The following is a 23,995-nucleotide window of genomic DNA, read 5'->3' on the forward strand; positions in this document are numbered from 1 at the left end:
TGTAGACCAGGCTGGTCTCGAACTCACAGAGATCCGCCTGCCTCTGCCTCCCGAGTGCTGGGATTAAAGGCGTGCGCCACCACCGCCCGGCCCATTCAGCTTTTTATTACACCAATCGCAGCAACACACCTTCATATGGCATACAAATATCCCACAACACCTGGGCTTTAAGGTGGTGCCGGGACTCGGGTTCTTGTGCGTGTTCTGCAGCACTTTACCAACTAAACTGCCTTGCCAGGCCCAACTTCTGGGCTTTGTAATCTGCTTCGGAAGAAGTCCTACCCCCTGCTGTTCTGCAAGAGTTTCCCCAGTCTTTCGCTATGCACTTATAGCTTCCTCCTTTACATATAACTTTATGAACTACTTAGAATTTACTGACAATGAGAGTGAGTGAGGATGCCAGCATCCTCTCCATGCACCAACATTCTGAATTACATTTTTCTGTGATTTTATCTATCCATGATCTACCAGTACATGAAATGTCACTTTATCATAAGCTAAATTCCAATTATTTTATAGTGGATTTGAGATTTTACTCTGCTCCATTTACTTATCAAAACCCAACTGTTTCGTTACTGCGTTCATGACTGAGCTTTGTAATGTATTCTACCATCATATGGGGCTGACATTCACTTAACCTACTTTCGAGTGAAACTGCTTTTGCATGACCTACAATTTTGTGAAGAGAAAAAAATTATGCATTGATGAACCGGGAATTCCTAAAGGAGCAGATGCATAAAGAATATCCCTTCATGTCTATAAAATGCTACTAAATTTATCCAATTTCTTTGCTTTTGGGCAACTTGGACTAGTAGGGAAGGATTTAGTTCAGTCCCCCCGACTGGTGGCTGGTGGTCAGCATGAACTCAGCAGTACAATGTGGACACATGAAGTCTCTACTCTCCTTCCCCGGCCTGCTGCCATCATGCGGCTGAGCCTCTCCTTCCCCTGACATGGCACTGTCATCCGGTTGAGTCTTGTTTCTGAACACATCAAAACTGGCTCTGCCACAGGACTTCTCATACTTGTGGCTTGCTATGAGCCCTGTGCAGCTGGCCCTTCATTTCACTCAAAACTTTGCTCAAATAATTTTCTAATGCATAATGTAGCTAAAGCAGCTGCTTGGCCCCCAGGACAGAGCCAAATCCCTTAATTTTCACAGCACTTACTCACCATCTGAATCTGCTTGTTTTACTAGTGGCTTACTGTCCTTTCCAAGCATTAAATCGTGATACCATGAGAACAGGCGATTTTCTGCCTTGCTGACTGCTGTATTCCTAGTCTAGTACAGTACATACCCCCCCCACCCCCCCCGTGGGGGTGAGAGGATGGACAACGGGCATCTAGAGCTTAGTGTCAGCAGGCGGAACAAGAACAACAGAGGAGGCTAGCAGTACCACCACAGGTGCGGGCTTCACAATCACCTGCAGAATGTCTGGATGTAGTCCTGGTTGATTCTGATGAAGCCAGCACACTGCTGGAAGGATTTTGGACCAAGCCCTTTTACATTCTTCAACTGTTCTCGGTTAATGAAAGGGCCATTCTTCTCTCGCCACTCAATAATATTTTTGGCTCTGTTGGCATTAAGTCCTGCAATATGCCTAAAAAATAAAAAGGTAAAATAAAATAATAGTTATAAAAGAAAAGAGAAATATCTCGCCTAAAAATACGACGTCACAAATCACCTGGACCATAACATCAACTGCAATGACACACCGCCAGGCGTCTGCATTAATCAAAAGCAGGACAGAAGAGAAAATGCAAAGCAGCAACAAGCCAGTTACTCCCTGTGATACGGTGGAACTGAGGCAGCAACAGAGCATCTGCTACTCCATATGACTCACAATCTCTGTATCTCCCAACTCAGGAAAAGTGTGTCCATCTCTGCTCAGCTTAGAGAGGGCTTCACGTAGCCGTCCCTATTAGAATCTTCCGATCCATTGCTATACAAAACTGAACTTGGAGAGGAACTTCCCTGTGAATGGCATGGTTGCTATAAAGGCATGAAAACTATCACTAAGGTCTTTGCTTGATTTTAATTAAAAGATTGTTATTACAGAGAACCCTAATTCTACTGTACAGTTCCAAGCATGGAATTACAACTATAGCTTTGGTAGGAGGAAGTGGTATCTTAGAACACAGAAGGTATTTTCCACTATCACAGTTTTGGTAAGAAGGGCTCAGATCCAGGAACTTCAAAGAGCACCAGCAGATCCATACATCCAGAGCAAGAATGTGAACTAAAACAAAGGAAAGAAAGAGGAACTCCTCTGTAACTGCCAGGAAAACAGCCAGTTAGTGTTGACAGGTGACCGTGACACTCCCTGAACCTGCAGAAGTGCTCACCTTTTGGTTACCTTCAGCTTTGACAGGCACCTGCAAGAGACTAGGTCGGTGAAGGCATCTACTCTGCAGTTGGGGCAATGGCACGTTCCATGCTAACTTCATTTAAGTTTAATCAGCAGCACTGATGCAATCAATGGTTACCACGAACTATTTCAGATGTGCACTACTAAAAATAATTATGTGCACTCCTGCAATTCTTTCCTTAAATGACTCCTTTCTCTCTGGTTATTCTACAGGAACATATAAACCTACAGATTTTCTATGCTGGACAACTTTATACACAAGCCCCCTTCTCTCAGTTAGCAAATTAAACTCTCGTCTCACCGCAACAGAACCTCAGAACAGATGTTGATATCCACCCCCACAAAGCTGACACACTCTTCCACAATGCTGTCCAGGGTTGCCTTGAGTAAAGTCTGGGATACGTCGTGCTGAAAAGATAAAGATGAAGCAGCGATCAAATGAAGGCGATGCCACCTGTAGACTGTTTCATGTCTGCCCGTATTTATTGGTGGTTGACTAACACACACCATGAAAATCCCTTTATTCCTCATAAGCACAATGTTAATAGATATAACTGAGCTGAAATTAAGGAATCTGTTTCCATACATTCTAAACCATACATATGCGTTCATATACCACATGCAAAGGGAAACAGAAAAAAACCCTGATAGACTAAAGGTGTATCTTTGGTAATGATGTTCTGGTAGATGCCAGCTTTAAAACTTCGAAAATTAAAAACACAAACAAAAGCACTTTTGAGAATTCCAAACAGAAAGATTGAAATACAACTGGTGGCAAATACCAAATATTGGTAAAGGGTGCAGACCCATACTGCATAAAGCATTATCACCAAAAGTGCATTTTAGATCAAATGTATAAAGCAAGGTAGTTTTTATGGAGGGTTTTATTTTGTGTGGTTTAAATATAACTTTACATAAAACATAATCAGACATTTACACAATATAAAAAGTGTACTGTTAGTCAATATAAATTAAACCACAAAGGAATAAAAAAAATTAGCAAAATCCCTAGGAACTGACCTAAGAAGAAACAGAACAGCTGAACAGACCTACCAAGGGATTCAAGCTTGAATTCCTCCAGTAGAAGACCTTGGGTCCAGGGTCCATTGGTGAATGTGACTAAACATCCCTAGAGCAATTACTGCCAACACTTCCCAGATCCTCAATTACAGGAGTGACAGCTCCTACCTCATCCTCCAAGGCCATCACTAACACCAAAGTCAGGCAAAGACACCACAGGAAAATGCCACCCCTTAGGAAAACAGGTGCACACAATGCTAACAAACCAAATCCAATGAGAAAAATGACAGCAGCTTAACTAGGAACCTTTCTTGTTCAAAGGAGTGAGAGTCAGTTTGCAAAAGGTGCAGCTATGTGTTAAAGCAATATAGTGTCCACTAGGTGTACATTTCTGTGGCCTTTATCTGTTCTAGCCCTTTTCTTTTCTTTTCAATACATAAAGTATATTGCCCTGTAATTATAGTAGTGACTAGGAATAAAAAATAAGGTATTTTTAACTTTTCAAAGAAAAAAAAACACTACACACCATGGCATGCATACACACACACTGAGATGCACTCAGTAAAAATGAATTCAAGAACCAGATACACATATTTTAAATTGCAAACAATCCATGACATTTTTAAACTTTCAATTTCGAATTCAGAAAAGAAAAGTATTACTGTAGAAAGCTAGCTTCAGAGCAGAATGCTGTTGCCGTCTTAATCAGGGCACCTGAAGCTGCAGCCGCTTCTGGCACTTCCCTCTCAGCTGATGTAATAATTCTCTGGGCTCCCTGTGGTCTTTGGAGGGAATGTGGGAGTTTAGTGGGGCTCCCATCTATGTAGCTGCAGCTATGAGGGAGCTGTCATCATGTTTAGTGAGAGCTTGCAAGGATGCACTGTCTGGGCATCAGGCAAACGCTAAGTCAGTCTGATTAAATAAGCTCACTGGTTCACCACACACAACTTGGTCTGTCGTTGGTGCCCTATCTGGGGTGAGTAAATGTTACCTCTCCAGAAAAGTTCACCCAAGTAAAAAGAGCTCTTTATAGTCTTCCATAGACTCCAGTGTGTTTTCCAAATAGGAAGAACAGTGTCACACATATTTATAGCACAACTATTAAAAGCAGGCTAATGCACAGCCTGCATTCAAGTTTTCTGAAGTATCTTAATCACTCTGCAGAGAACTGTTTTACCAATCCAGAACTCAACTCGGGATCACAAACTAAACTGAGTTGACTCATCATCACATACTTCACTAGGCAGCTTCTAAGATGGTTTCTAATGATCTCCAAATCCTACTATTCATGCATTTCTCTAAGTTTCTACTGAGTACTGGACACATTAGTGACTCTTCTGCAGATCAATTATTATTAATATTACTATATCAAGTACAGTGAGTGTGAATCTGAGAAGTGAACGGACTGAGCTTGAGTATATTATACAGCTTCCCAGATTGCCCTCACCATTCAGGACAGGAAAATCCTCACCAGTAGCCTAGCTACATTAAATCTTTGCTAATATTTGTGTGTTTGGCCACTAAATATACAATATGGTGCTTAATCTTAAAATAATAGCGTGTTAGTTGCTTTTACATCACCATGCTGTTAAATACCTGACATAAACTGTTTCCGTTCATGGTTTCCAATGTGGTGGGGAGGATATGACAGAACAAAGCAGCTTCATATCGTAGCAATCAGGAAACAAAGAGAGATGGAAAGGATCCAGGACAAGAGACAACACCCAACGGCACCCTTGTGCTCCTACTCCACAACTACTTGTAGCTGTCCTATGTCCTAGTGTCAGCACCTCCCCAACAGAGGACCAAGTCTGCACCACAGGTGCCTACAAACCATCGCAGGCGGCAGAGGTCATTACTCTGTTTTCAGGACATTTTCTAAAGAATTAGATTTCACTGTTTAGAGTGCTCAAATATATGTGTGATGGTAATGTGACCACAATACAAAATCTATTTCCTCCAATGGGTCCAAAGGAACGAAAAGCAATAGTCTAAGCCAGCCATGGTAGCTCTGTTCCATTTCTTTAATGACGTTTAATCATGTGAGGATAGATCTCCCAGGGGCTTAGAATGAGATGCCATCATTACTCAAGAAAGACCACTAGGATCTTTGTATCACGTGATAGGATGACCTTGAGAAAAACCAACTCACTGAGGGTGGAATACACAGAAAGACAGGAACTCCAGAATGAACTGGCTCTGGACTCCTCTTGAGTTTCTGGCAATGATATTTCTTTACTACTTAATAAAGATAATAGATTTCCTTATTGTTCAAGCCATTTTGAGTTATGTCCACTATGGTTTTTCTAACCAAATATCTTATCTAGGGGCTCAAAGTCTAGCAAGAAAGACAGAAGCAATGAAAACAAGAAGCATATGACCAAACACCTTTGAGCTCTTACAGTACGGCATTATTTAAGGCTTTGGAACATCATCTAATTGAACTCTCACGACAATCGACAGAATGCTTCTATGATTTTACACACTATCTTTACAATAAAAATATATTTTAGGAAAACAGCAATACAAATTAAGGGTGAGTGTGTTGTTTGTATGTGCACATGTGCATTCAAATGTGCAATCTAAGGGTCTATCTACAGGGGACTCAGGAAATACATGATAAAAATCAACCAAACAAATGAAACCCAGAGTAGACTGGCTATTTCACCAAAATGCCATATACAAAACGTCTAAGGCAACCCAGGGCTAAAATGTCGCCCTCGACAGCTCCTTAGTAAGAAGCCACACAAGCATGCTGTCCATGCTCATCATGGGCTTTGCTGATGGTTTCCTTCACCTTTCTGCTCAGGACGGGGCAGATACACACTGTGCCCCTGACACGTGCTGAAGCAGAGGTGTCTGCAGCTCCTCTCTCCCAGGCACGGTGCAGTGCTCGCAGAGCTCGGTGCTGACGGTGCTGTGAAGCGATGTGTGTGCCATGTCTCAGAGCTTTGCTGAGACTTGTTGAAAGCCGGGGCGTGACACATGGTCCAAGACATGAGGCCCCCAGGACTGACTGCTAATAATCCCCAAGGACCTGTGCCAGGAAAAATGGGCCATTCTATTTTCAGAAAGAAGTTACCGAACTCTGCATTTCTTTTTTCTTTTCTTTTCTTTTCTTTTCTTTTCTTTTCTTTCTTTCCTTTCTTTCTTTCTTTCTTTCTTTTTTTGGCAAGTTATGTGAATTGTATAAACAGACTCCTTCAAATTCAAGGACATACTTTTTGGGTCATTATATTTTTACATAAAATTTATGAGATTTTAAAAGAGGATTATAAATGGTCATTTATGCTAGTCAGCCTTTTTGAGGTCAGAATCCACATTTTTATTATTACTTTACCACAAACTTCTGAAGAATTGCTCATCAAACTGCTTGTTTTACTCTCTCCTGAACCACCAAAACTATCTCACAATTATTTTCTTATTAAAAGCCCTTCCAGATGCAACACTGGAGACTCAACTTCTGAAACAACAGAATTTGACTGTGTACATTCACACTAAACTTGAATTGTGTTCCCTTGTGGTCTTCTGGCATGGCATTCTTTTAGAGTCTTTATTCTCTTACGACTCAGGTTCCTTTCTAGCCCTTAAAGATGAGCAAAATACAAAGCACAGCTAGAAACTAGCACGCAAGACAAAACAATGAGACAACGACAGTGTAGAAGGAAAAGTCTACCTGATTTTAATGACCCATGAGCGAAAGAAGTGACAGGAGAACGGAAACCATTTGAGAAAAGAGAATACAAGCCAGAGGCCTGTGAAAGACCTATCTTTCCAGCTCTGTCCGATCACAGAGAATTGTCACATGCAACAAGACAAGTGATTTTGTGGGACAAATGGACAAGAGTTCTGCATAAGCACATTCCTTAAAACACACCCACTGAACTCCACAGAACAGTTCTGTGCTCTAAATGAGTAAACTGTTCGGTGAACTACTCACTGTGCTTACGGGGCACTGGGATTAAGATGGCAAAGGGCACTAGTCTTTCAGCACCAGAGGGATTTTTGGGATCTGGAAACAGACTGAAATATGGCCCGTGGTTGGGAGAAGAAAAAACAACACAGAAGGAAGTCTCTGCAAATCCTCCTGGTGAAGCATATGGAAGGGATGCTGGCAATCACTAATGTGGCAGTAAGCAATGCTGCCTGAATGAGCTTTTACTATTTAGTGGTAATCAATTATTCAAGCCAATTTGACAGAAAAATCCTTGGAACTACAACTTATTTGTTCTGCACAAGACAAATTGATTAATTTTAAAGCCCTAAACTTTTAGGGCATCAAGTGAGTATCCACAGATGTTCCGTGCTCTGCATGGCCAGACTCCTGTTTCCAGGACACACTGTACCTCTGGGAATCTCCATTCAGCTCACAAATCTCCAGCAACTTTTTTGTCTGGCTTCATGGAATTTTGTCATATACACACTTTTATATTTGACAGCTGATGTTGAATAGCAGGCAATGCAGTACTATTATCTGAGATGAGGACACTAAACAGGAAGAACCTACACCCAACATCATATTAAATGTTAAGAAAATAGATTTCTTACTAGTATAAGAACAAATCCAGGATGTCCTTTCCCAACCTCATCCTCTAAGACCAAGCTGACATAGTGAGATAAGAAAAAAGAAGGTGCATATTAGAAGTGAAAAAAATTAAACTACCCATGTTGAAGTCACAGGAGAGATGCAGGATACAGGTAGATACACTAATATAGAGTTCAGTCACATTTCTATATCAGTGAATGAACGACACTTGAAATTGAAAACAAATTATCGTTTACTTTAGCAGTGCAGAAATAAAAAACTCAGGTTCAAACCTAACTATCTACACAAATAGTCCCTCCCCCGTCTCCATGTGTATGAAGAAAATCAGAAAACTTAGGCAAAATACACTGACAAATTCAATGAGTGAAAGCCATTCTATGTTCATGGATAGGACAACTAGATATTGTTAAGACTTCAGTTCTTTCTCATTTTGATCTATAAAATTCAAACCAATACTAGTCAAAATTATAGAAAATGATTTTAGGGATGCCAAGTTGGTCATAAAACACACACAGAGGAAGCAAGTCTCAGAATGGTCAACAGAATACTGAAGGAAAAAGTAAAACTACAGAACTGACAAAACCCAACCTGCTATCAAATTTCAGTAATCAAAAACAATGAGGAACCGGGGAAAACAAACAAACCAACAAAAATAGATTAAAGGAATAGAAAGCCCAGAAAGTCTCATATAAATGCGATGAACTGATCTTTGCCAAAGGAGCAAAAGCAACATAGTGAAACAAAGATCATCTTTTCAACAAACTATTGCTATAGAAACCAGACACAGAAAAATATTAAAAATGAAACTAGGCACAAAACCAATTCAAAGTGGATCAAGGCCCTAAATGTGAAACCGAAACTATTAGACCTTGCATCAGTCACAGGGGAGAAACCTAAGTGACTGGACTACAATGGAAACAAACTGACAAGTGGACTTCTCTAACTTTAGAATCTTCTGCTCTAAAAAGGACACTGTCAAAAGAAAAAAAAATGAGAAGACAAGCCATACATTGTGAGAAAATATTTTAAAAATGTTATTATAACAACAAAATATATAGGAAACTCTTAAGATTCAATAATAATTATTAAAATTGGACAAAAGTTACACAGACGGTAAGTAAGCATATGCAAGATGTTTCATAAAATGGTGTTACTTGGGGAATCCATGTTAAAGCATTATTGAGGTCTGAACATTCAAAAATTCTATTCCATGGTCCTTACCCAAATGAATTGAAAATTTATATCAACATAGAAACTTTCATATGTGATGTGGGACTTTCTTCTGTACCACTGATCAATAAAGAAACCGCAATGGACCTATAGCAAGGCAGAACTTAGGTAGGCAGGGAAAGCTGGGCTGAATGCTGGGAGAAAGAAGGGTGGAGTCAGGGAGATGTCATGTAGGCTCCGCTGGAGACAGACTCCAAAACTTTAGCCAGTGAGCCATAGCCATGTGGCGATACACAGATTAATAGAAATAGGTTACATTAATATGTAAGAGTTAGCCAATAAGAAGCTAGAACTAATGGGCCAAACAGTAATTTAATTAATACAGTTTCTGTGTAATTATTTCAGGGCTGAGCAGCTGGGGACCAACAAGTGGTTCTCTCCTACTACACATATGTATCATCATTCCCAAAACTTAAAAAGAACTAAGATGATCTTTAGTAGATAAATGGGTAAATGGTGGCACACCAGATGTAACATATTAATCAGGAAGAAAAAGAAATGAGCTAGCAAATCATGGAAAGACATGGCCAAACCCCCACTGCACACTGCTTAGGACAAGAAGTGAATCTCAAAAGGCTGTATCACTCCAATTCATGTTCTGGGAAAGGCTGTCTTACATAAACAATGGAAAAAGTGCTTATGGCTAGCTGAAGGTGGAATGAACTGGCATGGTACAGACAACTTCTGCAAGATTTTAGAATACTAGATACATGCCATTACACCTATGTCAAATACCCTCAACTATGGACTCTGATGATAATGTAACAGTTGGGTTTACTGGCTGCAATCAATACACACCCTGGTGCAGGATGCTAGTAGTCTGGGAATCTGCATTTCTATGCAGGGGAAAATATATGGGTGCTCTCTAGTTTCTGCTTAGCTTTGCTGTAAGCCTAAAACCTCTCAAAATCCCTATCAGATTCAGTCTGATCAGCTGCCAAGTTACTTGATTGACAGAACAAATTCAATACGCTGAGGGAAACAAAATTTGCATTGTGTCCTCCTTATAAAATAAAATAGGTAGATATGCCAAGAAGTGAGGCAATGTGATCTATAACAGAGATCATTAGTCATTCAACAGACAACAACCTAGGATGGATTACTCAGATGGCAGAGAGTGCAGACAAATACTTTAAGGAAGCTTTAAGCTACTAAGAGGGCAATATGATTACAAACAAACCAAGCAACAAAAAGGCAAGCAAAAAAATGGAAAATAGAAGAGAATCAGAGGCTATAATTACCATGCGATTGCAAAAATTATCTGAAATAAAACAAAATTAATGAAAACAAAGTTACTAAGTTTAATAGTGGATTGGAGGAGACCTGTATTAGTGAACACAAAGATCAGTAGATATTAGTCTATTGGAAAAATAGAATTATAAGGAAGGGATGGGGTGGAGATAGAAGAGCCTCATGACCCACAGAACAAAAGTTAACATGGATAAATGTGTATCACGGAAACCTCAGAACAGAGAGTGTACAGAAGAAAAATATGAGCAATTGACAGCGCACCTTTTCCAATTCTTTTGAAAAACATTATATAGATTCAAGCAGCACGCTGAAACCTCGAGATAAGAAAGCCACATGTAGGACTGCTGTAGCCAAGCTACCAAGAAGACAGTAAAGGGACAATGGTGAGAGCAGTGCAGACAGAAAGGGTGCACTGTGCATGGAGGAAGAGCACGAGTAACGGCTGGACTGTCAGAAACAAGAGACAGCAACATGACATCTTCAAAGCACAGTATAAGGAAAGAAAACACAAAAACCCTGTCAACTTCAAATTTATCTCTCAAAGATAAAGGAAAACTAAGGGCGCTTTCAGATAAATGAGAACTCGCTGCCAGCAGACCTGCTGTACAAAAAATGTTAAAGGGAATTTTTTGACTAGAGAAAATTGACAACAGATGGGAAATGAATGGGTGGACACATATAAAATTATGAGTTAGTGTGTATTATAATTTACCTTAAAGATAAAGGAATACTTAGAGCAAAAACGCTAACATGGAATCTGGAACTATATGTCACATATGTGACACTTACATATCCATGTCTATGAAAACAAAGGAGAGGGAAGTGAGGTAATGCTAACCACTGCAGAGTAGGGCAAAGGTAATTACACATTACAATCCCTGCCATGACTGCTAAGGGAAAACTGCAGAGAAGTACAGATGAAATTGAAAGTTGAAAACCAAAAGCTCTTTGACTTTTCTGTCCAAAATAAGCCAAAAAGGAAGAACAACGGACCAATGAGAAAATAGAAAGTGGAAAAATAAATTAGTGTAGACCTTAATTCAGTAATATCAACACTCAAGCTATAGTCTAGTGAAATAGATGCAATAAATGACAAATTTACCTTTCACCATTTAAAATTTTTGTACTTTTAATACATATATTATAATTTAAAGATAATTGTAAATAGTTGAGGATACAGCTCAGTAGTAACTGCCAAGCATGCAAGCATGAGAACCTGAATTCAAATCCCAAGCACCCACCCACAGGAAAAGCTGGGTGTACTGTTGTCCTCTTGAAATGTCAGCACCGTGGAGGCAGATCCCCGAGGTTCACGGGCCAGCTAGCCTGGCTAAACTGATGAGCTCTGGTTCAATGAGAGATCCTGTCCCCCAATAAGTTAGAATGCAAGGGAAGGAGGCACCTGATGCTGACCTCTGACCTCCACACTCACGTGCACAGAACTATAAATAAGCAAAACTCCACCCTAAGTTTCTAAACTGTGAGCTCAGATAGCTGACTATCAAAGCTAACAGTTTAGAAGGGAACACTGATCCTCAGCTCTGCTGTCTTTAGCTCAGGTTTCATAGTTCTACAACATGTGACTGAGTATAGCATAGAGACTACTCGGGGTTTGTCCACTGGACTGACAGCCCTGACTTTGACAGAGGATTTCCTTCTATAGAACTCTGTTATGGTCAAAGCTAAACTCATTCTCGGCACAGCCTTCCAGACCCGAGAACTCAAAGCAAAGGAGCACAGTTGGGTGGCACAAGCTGCCTAGTCAGTTGCAGGTTTGCTCCCCATGGTAACCGAGACTTAAAACAGGGTGGAGAACTTCTTTATGAACATGAAGATCATATCCAAGTCTTCTCACGTTATCCTAACTGTTGGGCGTTTACACTTTAACACACGCAGGCTTCTACTCTGTCCCGCAGCAGGTGCTCTTATGTCCCTAGTGGATACAGGACGACATAGTGGAGAAAAGATAGGGCCAATACCAGCTCAGTAAAGGTCCATAAATCCTAAATGCCTGCCTTGCCCACAGACTTCTTCAAACCAAGGCTTTGTGCGCCCCACTTGATCATAACAAGGAAAACATTAGCACATCTGAACTGGACCGCGCCTACCTGCCTCATGTGTGGCCACCTAGCTAAAACATGATCTTGGCTCCTGACATAGGCATGAACAAATGTACACCAATTAGTGACAGATTTTGACCTGACACAACACAAAGGAGTCGACATTTCCACTGTAAATCTTTATTTTTAGCGATTTATGGCTTAGTCATAAAAGCAGACCTTAGAAAAAAATAGAGTGAAAAGATTTAGCCACAAGAGAGAAGTTTTCCTTCTAATAAACTAAAAATAAAACCATGTAGAAAATCTGATCTGAGACGACGGAGGTTGGAGGGAGACCTTTGGTGGGCATGAACACTCAGACAACTGCTGTGTCACTGTGTCCCTAAAGTGGCAGTGACTGAAAAGAACCAAGTCTAGGTTGAGTTGTTCTTGAATATGGAAATAAGGCTCCCTGATGACACCTCTAAATTCTAAAGACACATGTCTTCAAATGCATGTCTCATGCAGACAGTGGCCACACACAACACTGGCTATCAACTGACTTCTGCCTATTATCTAGAGATGACTTACTTTCCTCAGTAAAACCAAAGGCTGCCTTTGCCAGCACTGGATTCACAACAGAACATTTCCACAGAGTTGCAGCATAAACACAGAAGGAAAGGTATCCCCTTTTGACAGAGCCGACTTGGTGGCATGGAGCCCGGGGGCTTCATGTGGTCTACAGTAATTCTGCAGCTAGCCTAGCTTTCTGCATCACTGGGCTCTAACACTTGGCCCTCTCATTTCCTGTTTTCAGCTGTATAAGGAATATGCTATGCACACAGCTGTGGAAAGTGAGAAACTTCATTTTATTTCTGGTGTATCTGGTTCAGACTCAGTGTGAGTCTTGCCATCGTCATTTGTACTCCACTGAGCACTGGGTGTGTGGAGGAGGTTTCTCTGTCTCTGTATCTTCACTTCCTGATGCCTTGCTGCCTGCTACATGGAGAAAGAGGGGCAACTGGGGGCAAATTTCTTTCTCTTCAGCCTTTGGATTCTTTTGGCAGGAGTTGAAAATTAAGTTAAAGAAAAGAGTAGCCTCAAGTAAGATGAGAAACTGGCCCCAAGAACAGCTTGAGGATATGGTGGTATTATGTCCCAAACACATTAGACAGAAAAATCTTTTCAGCAGGCACAGTCAGCAGCAAACTCAGAGTGAAGTTTTATAACAAAATTCAACTGTTTTAACATGTTGTACTAAGACTGGGCATGGGCCCTTGCATTCCACACTCACTAAGTCCCCAGAAGAATGGTTTCTGGGTGAGGTTCTAGATTAAGAGTTCCTGCCAATTCCCACCCAATCAGGACAACTGCAGGTGCTTTGCTGAAAACACTCGTGCCTTTTTCCTGGAAAGCCAAGAAAACTCAGCACCTCCTGTCTTTATTATCTCAAACTCCACTAATTTGACACAAATTAGGAGACAAAGAAATTGGGGATCTGGAACCAAAATACATGGAAATATTATTGAGTTCTCACCTGGCCAGCTTTCAAGTCAGCCTCAGAATTCATTCACAGACACCCCTTATCACAGTCAGAGACATAATAACAAGCAACAAACAAAACCAAAAACAAAACCCTGACTCAATGTCATAGCTAGACAGGTCAAATAGTTGCAGATCCTGACAGACAACCGGCAGGTACAGAGACAGTATAGTTGTTGACATCACAGTGTTGCACCTATATCCAATATTTCACTGGGCACAGTAAGTCTGTTATCTCCACTCCCAGGAGGCCAGGGCAGGAAAGTCTTTGCAGTTCATGCCTGGTCTCGACACCAAGCTCCAGCCCAGCGAGAGCCGAGGCAGCAGACCATGCTGTCGTTCCCTTACAGCCTTTGACAGTTCCATGTATGGCAACTGCCCCTTTCCCAGAAGTATCTCCATGGGTCACCACAGGAGCAGGCAAAACCATACCCATCTGTCTGACCCACAGAGTGATGGCTTATAGGAAAAGGGTAGAAACATTCTGAAGTTCAGAAAGTATTACAAATGTTACCAACTCCTCAGAAATAAGAACTGAACACTGTCCTTACTGAGCAGCCACACAAGATTAGGACTCAGACACTTATTCGCTGTGTTAATTCTTCAAACCACCAAGGAGACTATTTAATCAATGGGAGGCTCTGTTTAGAGCAGACTGTTTTAAATAAGTTTGGTTTTTAAGATGAATTTGTACTTCCTTTCTAGTTTAGTTTGAGAGGTTTGTTTGTTTTCCTGACACAGAGAAAAAAAAAAAACAAAAAGGAAAGGAACACAGTGGGCATTATAACAGTGAAGGCATTACTCTGTCTAAGTCATAAAAGCAGAACGGTCAGGATAACCAGCTGTTCTGAATCGAAGATGCAAGAGATGGCTACAGGCCATTCAAACAGGAAGCAATAGTAAGCCTCACCCTGTTTAAAAGCCACATGTAGAGGACTGGGGCTGTCATTCTGAGAGAAAATATGCCTTGTTTCCACGGGGACCCAAGTTCGATCCCAGCACTGCAAAAGAAAAACAAGCGAACAAACCCCACATAGTCACAGGCCACCATTAAGGAAACTGAAACTCTAAGGCACTTTCTGCGACACTCACTGCTGTAATCCGGTCCTCTTGATTATGAGAAGGAACCCTGGTTTGCTTCTGAGCGGCATGTGGCTATCACTCCTGAGATGAGGTCACATTATGGGGTGAAGACAATGATCTAATGTGGATAAAATGAGCAGTGACCAGGTGGTGACCCAAGTTGTGGGTGGCCTCAGGGAAGAGCTGAGGCTGCTCTCAGGTTTTTAATATAAAGAAGTCTTAATGAGGTTTGGAGCTACTAATTGGATATGCTCAACTGGCAGAGGGCTGAGTTCTCTTTTAGGCATAAGTCTGGGATGTCTATTAGATTTCCAATTTATAAGCTATGGGTAGCTGGTATTTAGGTTAGGAGTTCAGAGAGGTAAAGGATGGGACACACTAAGCATGGAAGGCTTAGGAGGAAGTGCAGTGTAGCAGGACAACAGTGCAGAAACACTGAGGGACTCAAGTGGAAATGTACACTCTGTAAGCAAGAAAGTAACCAAAACCCTGAGGATGACGTGCCTTACAGTTGCTATGTACAAATGATCCTAAGAAATCCATATTTTATAAAGCCCAGCCTCTGGAATCGACACACACACACATCTAGTGGCATCCACTGGAGCAGGCCTTAATCTGTAAGGTGGGTACTTTGTAGCTGACCAGGACAGGGCTGGGTTTCCTTAAGATTCATCATTGCTTAGTTGTTCTTCACATGAGAAACAGAAGGCAAAGTGCTATAGAGAATCCATACAAGGCTGCCAAAGTTCACCCAAGTCTACAGAGAAGATCAATTTTAAACTATAATCTAGAAAACATTAATACTGGATATTAGAGGATATGTACAATCTTAGATTATAGTCTGAACTTATCTCCACAATGCTGTGATATAGTAAACATTACCTTTCCAAGTTACAGAAGAAGAAACTGAGGCACAGGTGGGTTCGGTAACAGTCTGGGTTGGCTGAACATATTGGCAATGTGGCTGCACACAAAGGCTCCATCTCTGCAGCCCGAGAATTTAAACATGAAGTCCCTATTAGGACTCAGACACCCTGGCTTTTTTGCTTGAGTTACAAAGAAAACCCACTGATTTTACCTAGCTTATAATTTTTAAGACAAGTTTTAAAAATATTCATCAGAATACCTTTTGTGTATTAATATTTTCCGTTCATTCTTAAGACTTGCTATGACTAAAGGTTATGATAGATAAACCTTTAAAATTCTGTATTACAAATCTTACATAAATGGTAGCTGTGTACAGTTTTAGGAGAAAAAGCAAGGTAAGTGATTTCTAAAGAAACTACATGGCAACTTGTTTGACAGGGTACTAGTCTGATCTATCATAAAACTATAATTTACTTTCTCCTGTCTCCTTCCCTCTTATTTTTCTATCCTTCATCACTAAGAAGGATCAATTGTAGCATTTTATCTGACACACTGAAAATAATTATGATTAGCCGCCTAAGCAACTCAGCTCTGAATGACAGACATATTTCTTTCCCCAAGGAAATGACTACTTTGGGACATTTCCATCACTGGTAGGGTCCCTCACAGAAGAAGAGTGTAGATGGAGGTGAGCATGTGCAGATGCACACAGCAGAGTCAGGGAGGAAGAAGAAGAAAAATGCCTCATCAACTGGCTCTTGTTTGCCTGTCTTTCTCCTTCTCAGTAATTACATAAGTCTTGATGAGATTTCTAAATTTGATTTTAGACAACTGCATTTTAAAAAATGGAAAGGGGATGTGGTGGGCCCACACCTTTAATCCCAGAACTCAGAAGGTAAAGACAGGCACATCTCTGTGAGTTCAAGGTCGTCATGGCTTACAAATCCAGTTCCAGGATAGCCAGGATCACAAAGGGAGACTCTGTCTCAAAAATAAGACAATACAAAACCCAAATAAAAATGGAAAAAGAGAGCAATTTGTAATGTCTAAGGGTCTTTGTAAGATCTGATTTTAGGGTCAGAAAAGCTTATTAGGAATTATACCATAGTATCCAATTCATAAGGAATCAGGATTACAGTGTCTTCGCGTGGAACTGCATCTCTGTCACAAGAAGAAATAACACTACACTACTTGCTTTAGTTCTTCTAGAGCCTCAATTCAAAAGACAACAGTTTCTTCCTTATCTAGGAAATAACTGAGGACAACACACAGGCAGAGCTGAATGTCATCAACTGAACTCAGCATGAAGTAAGTGCCAGCTGATGATAATTTGTCCGTGCTCAATAGCAAAACAGAAGAGAGAACAGTGTGACAAGTTTTTCAACACAATAATCTCCCTTTAAAGAACTGTCATTTACTATGTAATTATGACATCCCTGCTATTTCGGCGTTAAGACAGTCCTTTCTCTTTTCCTCGTCACAAACAAGGGAAAACTTAAAACCGCATCAGAGCTCCACAGCCATTGCCTTAGTTATCTACTGCTGTGTACCAAGCCACCCCAAAGCCCGGCTGCTCACAGAAAGCACTGATTTTCTCAGCTCAGAACGGCTTAGTAGAGCCTCTCAGGAGGGTCTCCTATGAGCTTTCCATCACGGGGCAGGCTGGAGCTACAGTCAGGTTAAAGGTTCCTTGCAAGATGGTTCACTTAAGTAATTGTTGGCAAGAAATGCTGAGTTTCTCAGAGGCTGTTGCCACCATTGGAGACACCAGGCCTCATCATACAGGTCACCACATACGGCTGCACACGGGAGCTTCCTTCCCAGTGACCCATGAGGAAGAATTTAAGCAGTGTTAACTGAAGTCAAGATTACCTCATATAACTGGGTCTCAGAGACAAACCGCCACTTTCCCTATAAAGTACTGGATAGAAAGTCTGACAGTCTGATACAGTGGAAGACAGGAGAGCAGGGTGTGAATACCAAGAGTCAGGAATCAAGGACAAGTATCCTGGACACTAGAGGTCATGATAAACTTTTAGAAGATGTTATTAGTCATAAAAGAAAACATCTAGAAACTGCTGCTGTATCGCAGATACAAAAGGCAGGAGGAAAGAAAACACTAGTGGCGGACAAGTCACTTAACTTTTGAGATTTTAACTTCTTTAGATAAAAGGATGGGTTTAGCTTAAGTCCTCAGGTGTTGTCCTCAACGTTAACAACTTATTTCTACAGGAGGAATGGTGCAGCCAACACTGAACTCCAGCAGCTGGAAGGCAGAGCATCAGCACTCTTCCATGGAGCTAGCCCCAGCCCTTCCCTCCCTTGCCATTCGGTGGCAGAGCCTTGCTCAGCTGCCCAGGCTGGCAGCCAGCTTCTGAGTTTCTTGCCTTAGCTGCTGGACTGTTCCTGCCACCCTAATATTAAATAAATTAAAACAAAATCTAGTAAGAAATAGCAAGTAAAACACTATTTAACATAGTGCCATCAGCTGTACAATGGAGAAAAAAATCCTGTCTCATCCCCTTTAGTACATCCTAAGAATAAACTTTTCTTTTTACCACAGTGTAGTGGCTTATCAACTTGTATAGCACTGTTTTTATGCAATGTGAAGTTCCCTCCATGAAACCACCATGCTATTTTACTATTCAGACAGCCCCTTCTTGCAATCTTGGAAAGAGACACGCTTGTTACCATCTACAGTATGGACACCTGTATGGCTTGCAATGGTGTGAACTTGTGCTAAGTTTGTTTTTTTTTTTTTTTTTTTTTTAGGGCAAGGGTTTCTTTCGGGCTTTGGAGCCTGTCCTGGAACTCCCTTTGTAGACCAGGCTGGCCTCGAACTCACAGAGATCCACCTGCCTCTGCCTCCCGAGTGCTGGGATTAAAGGCGTGCGCCACCAACGCCCGGCTTTGTGCTAAGTTTTTAAATCATGCTTTTCTTTGTTCTCTCCTTTTCCTTCTTCCTAAGAACTTTCATTTTTCCCAGAAAAACTTTATGATGGCTTAGTTTTTAATTAGTTCTTTCTGCTAGCAGTTTTCAAGGAAAACATCAAAGGTTCTGCCAATACAAAGAAAACATTTTACATTGTCATATAGAGGGCAATTCTTTATCCTCTTTGTTAAAAATAACAATATAAACATGCTACTTGCCATCATATTCAGGGTAATTTTCCTTATGTTTTTACAACTTTCCTCTGAATGTACTTCCCAGCCTCCCAAACACTAATGTTTCTCGCCTGAAACCAGAAGCAATTCTTAGTATCAGTAAAAACAAGGGGAGGCCCTTGCTTTGTGGCTGCTCACTGCTCAGGAAACACAAACTTCTGACATAAAAACAAGGCCTGAAATCAATCAGAAAGAATGATGCAAATTTTTTCAAAAACATTGCCAGAGTGGCTGGAAAGACAGCTTAGCAGTCAGAGGTGCAGGCCACAAATCCCCATGACCTGAGTTTGATCCCTGGCACCCACACATGGAAAGGGAACGGCAACTCCTGCAAACTATGGTCTGACCTCCACATGTAGATGTACACACACACAAGCACGCACGTGTATGTGCACACAGATGTATGCATTAGTAAATTAAAAAATATTGCCAGAGGACCAAGAAAAATAAAGACAAAAGCACAGAGCAAATTGGCTTTTCACTTTAGGAAGTCAGGGGAAGAGAAAAGTCACCTTGGGCACAACAGACAGGGCTTCTGCTGCTCTGACTGGTAGCATAGACAAGCCATCCACATGTAGGGCTCTGGAGGGTGACAACTGCCTCTCAAACAGTTGCAAAGGACTTGACAGCATTTGTTGGAGTAAGTGGAATGTGCCTCGGCTTCTGTGGTCAACATTTCTGGGACTCAGCTGAACATGATTCTGGCTTAAGACTTCCATGGTTTTCAACACCCCATAAACATTAACATTATTGATGCAGATCTGCCACTTGAAATATTCTACCCATATCCTCTCCTGGAAGGAATTCTCTTTTTACCCATTAGCCTCTGGTGACATATTTGTGGCACTTACAAATTTAAAAGGCTGTCAAAATCTAATAATGGAGTCTTGAGGAGAGTCACGTGGGCCAGATCAGAAAGAACCAAAATTAATTTCAGAGGATTTACTGCATAGGTTAGGGTCACAGGGAGGCAGAGTTCTCTCTACAATGTGAAATTGCAGAAGCAATACCTTTTGAGGGTAAAGAGAAACCAGAGGAGAAATTCGTACTAGCTAAGGCACAAAACCCAAGTTAGAAATGCATGAAAGAAACCAACACATGGACAACATGAAAAAAAGCCACTCTGTCAGTAACTTAAACGCCTGGGTCATACCTGCTTTTAATGATGCCTGTTACCATCAGACACTGAGAAAGCTCACCTACAAACCCTTTCCATCTGAACAAGGACTAAATTTAAAGATGGAAGCTCTAGACCTTGCCCCCGTGAAGTTTAAGAAAACCTGCAGAAGAGCAACAACAAAAAGTATCAGGGTTTTATTTTCCCTTCCTGAACCCTATATGGTATGCCTGCCACTAGAAAATGTCAGCAGCATGGGACAGATGTTTGCTTCATGTCCTCAGCTCCAAATGCCTGAAGAAGGAAGTTGCAGGCTTGCACATTTACAGCAGGGATATGACTGAAGAGGAAGGTTTCTAAATCACATAGATCCTCTCTAGAGCTCTGGCGTCAGATGTGTCAACGGCCATACTGGATAAGCCAAGGAGACACGACGATCCTTACAGAGATTATTCCAGTCCCTGTCTTCTGTACATGGTACTCTCTGTCTGTGTCAGGGGACTTTGTTCTCATGAGGACACTGGTAATTGGATCAGGGCTCATGCTAACGTATTATGGCCTTATTCTAACAAGCTAAGAGATCCTCTTTCCAACTAAGACATGAATCTTGGCTTCTCAACCATATATCCACAAGACTTACCCCAAGCGTCATGCAAAATATTAATTGCACCTCCCCCCCCTCTCTCGTTTTCACTAAGGAGGACCTATTAAACCACCAGAAAAAGTCCTCCTCGGTGTGGCAGGTAGACACTTTCTTTCCCCTCAAGAGATCCTGGCAGAGCCGAGCCTGCTAATGAAGTATGAAGCCCCGCTACATAAAGCAGAGCCCCTGTCTGCTCCGAATAACTGGATCTTTAAAAAAAAAAAAATTTTTTTTTGGTTAATTCTTTGGGAATTTCACATAATGCTTTTAGATCATATTCATCCCCTCTCCCCCAACTCCTCCTAGATTCACTTTCACCTTTCTACTCTAATTTTGAGTTTTCATTTTCTTCTTCTTTTTTTTTTTTTAAAGAAGGAAACAAAAACAAACAAACCATCAAGTCCAATTTGTAGTGGCAAACTACTCATGGGAATGGGGCTATGCTGGAATGTGGATGACCTACCAACAATGACAACACTTTAAAGAAAACCAATTCCTGGCCTCCTGGTACCTACCAAATGCCAACAACTCCTCACCTAGTGCTGGTATTTGGTCTAGCCTGAGCTTGCATGGGTCTTGTGTATTTTGTCACAATCACTGTGAGTTTATATGTGCAACTATGCTACTATATCCAACACTGTTTCCTTGAAGCCATCTACCATGTCTGGCTCTTGCAATATTTCCACCCTCTTCCAAAAAGATCTTGAGATTCTGTAGGGATCTCTCCTCTGTGATACATGCACCCTCTTTAGTGTCAAGTCTTCCACAGTTCCTTATTATCAGTATGTTGGCCAGTTAAGATCTGTGCTAATTGCCTTTTACTACAAGAAGTTTCTCTCTGGAGAGGGATGAGAGATGCACTGATCTATGGCTATAGCAGGAATAATTTTAGTACTACATTTATTCACCAATGACTGGATCTTTAAACTGGGAGAGACCATCAGACTCCCATAAAAAGCTGAGAAACATCTTTATTCTAAGAGACATCAAGATAACAAGTAAAGGAAAAATTAAATATAATATCATAGCTAGAAAAATAAGATCATAAAAGAGGGTTAGAACTCAAAAGTATATTATTTTGAAATTAGAAATATAATTGCCAAAATAAAACTATTAGAAGAAAAGCTGAAGGGCCCCACTAAGAATAACAATATCACTACTACAAACCAAGAGTTAAACATTTATTGGTAAAAAGGAGAGAGACATAGCTAGTATCCATCTATGAGTGATTACATACTATATTCATCTTTTTGAGTTTGGGTTACCTCACTCAGGATAGTGTTTTGTAATTCCATCCATTTGCATGCAAAATTCAAGATGTAGTAGTAAATGTGCCACATTTTCTTTATCCATTCTTTGGTTGAGGGGCATCTAGGTTGTTTCCAGGTTCTGGCTATTATAATATGCTGTTTTGATTTGCATTTCCCTGATAGCTAAGGATGTTGAATATTTCCTTAAGTATCTTACGGCCATTTGAGATTCTCCTATTGAGAACTGAGCCTATAGTTCATGATCCTAGAGAAGCTAAGGAATAAGGTAAACCCAAAGAAAAACATATATAGAGCTAATAGGGGCTCACCAACTCCAGCCAGACTGGGAAGGAACAAGCATAGGACCAAACTAGTCCCTCTGAATGTGGATGACAGTTGCATGGCTGAAGCAGCCATGAACATAGCTGAACAAATGCTTTTGTAGTATGATTCAGCAGCTTTTGGGTATATATGCCCAAGAGTGGTATTGCTGGATTCTGAGGTAGGTTGATTTCCAATTTTCTGAGAAACCACCATACTAATTTCCAAAGTGGTTTTACAAGTTTGCATTCCCACCAGCAATGGACGAGTGTTCCCTTTACTCCACATCCTCTCCAGCATAAGCTATCATTAGTGTTTTTGATCTTAGCCATTCTGACAGGTGTAAGATGGTATCTCAGAGTTGTCTTGATTTGCATTTCCTTGATAGCTAAGGATGTTGAACATTTCCTTAAGTATCTTTTGGCCATTTGAGATTCTTCTATTGAGAACTGAGCCTATAGTTCATGATCCTAGAGAAGCTAAGAAATAAGGTGAACCCAAAGAAAAACATATATAGAGCCACCTGAAAATTGGAAACAGACGAGATTGCCTGACAAATTTGGGAGCAGGGGGAGAAGGGAGGGTAGAAAGAAGAGGAGGAGAGAAGGGGAAGGTTGAGGAGAACTTGAGGGAATGGGATAGTCGAGGTGGAGGAAAGACAGAGATGAGAGCAAGGAAAGAGATAACTTGATTGAGGGAGCCATTATAGTGCTAGCAGAAACCAGGCTCTAGAGAAATTCCCAGGAATCCACAAAGATGACCTCACCTAAGACCCTAAACAATAGAGGAGGGGGGCCCCATCTTGACTTGCTCTGTAATCAGACTTATGATTATCTTAAATATCACCATAGAACCTTCATCCAGCAACTGATGGAAACAGAGGCAGAAACCCACATCGGAGTATTGGACTGAGCTCCCAAGTTCAGTTGAAGAGTAGGAAGAATGAGAATATGAGCAAAGAGGTCAAGACCATGAAGGGTTCACCCACTGAAACAGTTTACCTGAGCTAATAGGGGCTCACCAACTCCAGCCAGACTGGGAAGGAACAAGCATAGGACCAAACTAGTCTCTCTGAATGTGGTTGACAGTTGCATGGCTGGGGCAGACTGAGGGGCCACTGGCAGAGGCACCAGGATTTATCCTTACTGCATGTACTGGTTTTTTGGGATCCTCATCTCTTTCGATATACACCTTGCTCAGCCTAGATATAGTAGGGAGGGCCTTGGACCTTCCACAAAGCAACGTACCTTACCCTCTCTGAGGATTAGATGGGGGTGGGGTGGGAGAATGTATGGAGGGAATGGAAGGAGAGGAGGGAGTAAGAACTTGGTTAGGTATTTTTTTTAAAAAAAATCTAATAAATTTTAAAAAATTCATAAAACTGAAAAAAGAAGAGAGACAATGATATTCCACAAAGCAGGACCAATATCCAACTTAGTAGAGTTAGACAATAAGAAAGCAGGATTTATAAATACAGCAAAAGATAATTTCTCAGAAAGGACACTGTCAGATTCTGAGAGTCCCTGAAGAAGTATGCATCTAACATTAAATT

At 41.0% G+C, this 23,995-nt stretch overlaps 1 protein-coding gene across 1 annotated transcript in view; it reads right to left on the bottom strand.

Annotated features, from left to right (window-relative positions):
- The window catches only part of Srbd1 (S1 RNA binding domain 1), a 184,343-nt gene that overhangs the window by 24,690 nt on the left and 135,658 nt on the right, over positions 1-23,995 (bottom strand). The window contains exons 17-18 of the mRNA XM_013348969.1: positions 2,671-2,777; positions 1,425-1,601 (exon numbers count right to left, since the gene is read on the bottom strand). Of these exons, the coding sequence (XP_013204423.1) occupies positions 1,425-1,601; positions 2,671-2,777 (284 nt within the window). The remainder of the gene's footprint in view (positions 1-1,424; positions 1,602-2,670; positions 2,778-23,995) is intronic.

Source organism: Microtus ochrogaster, chromosome 16 (genome assembly GCF_000317375.1).
Source record: "Microtus ochrogaster isolate Prairie Vole_2 chromosome 16, MicOch1.0, whole genome shotgun sequence".
Taxonomy (NCBI): Eukaryota; Metazoa; Chordata; class Mammalia; order Rodentia; family Cricetidae; genus Microtus; species Microtus ochrogaster.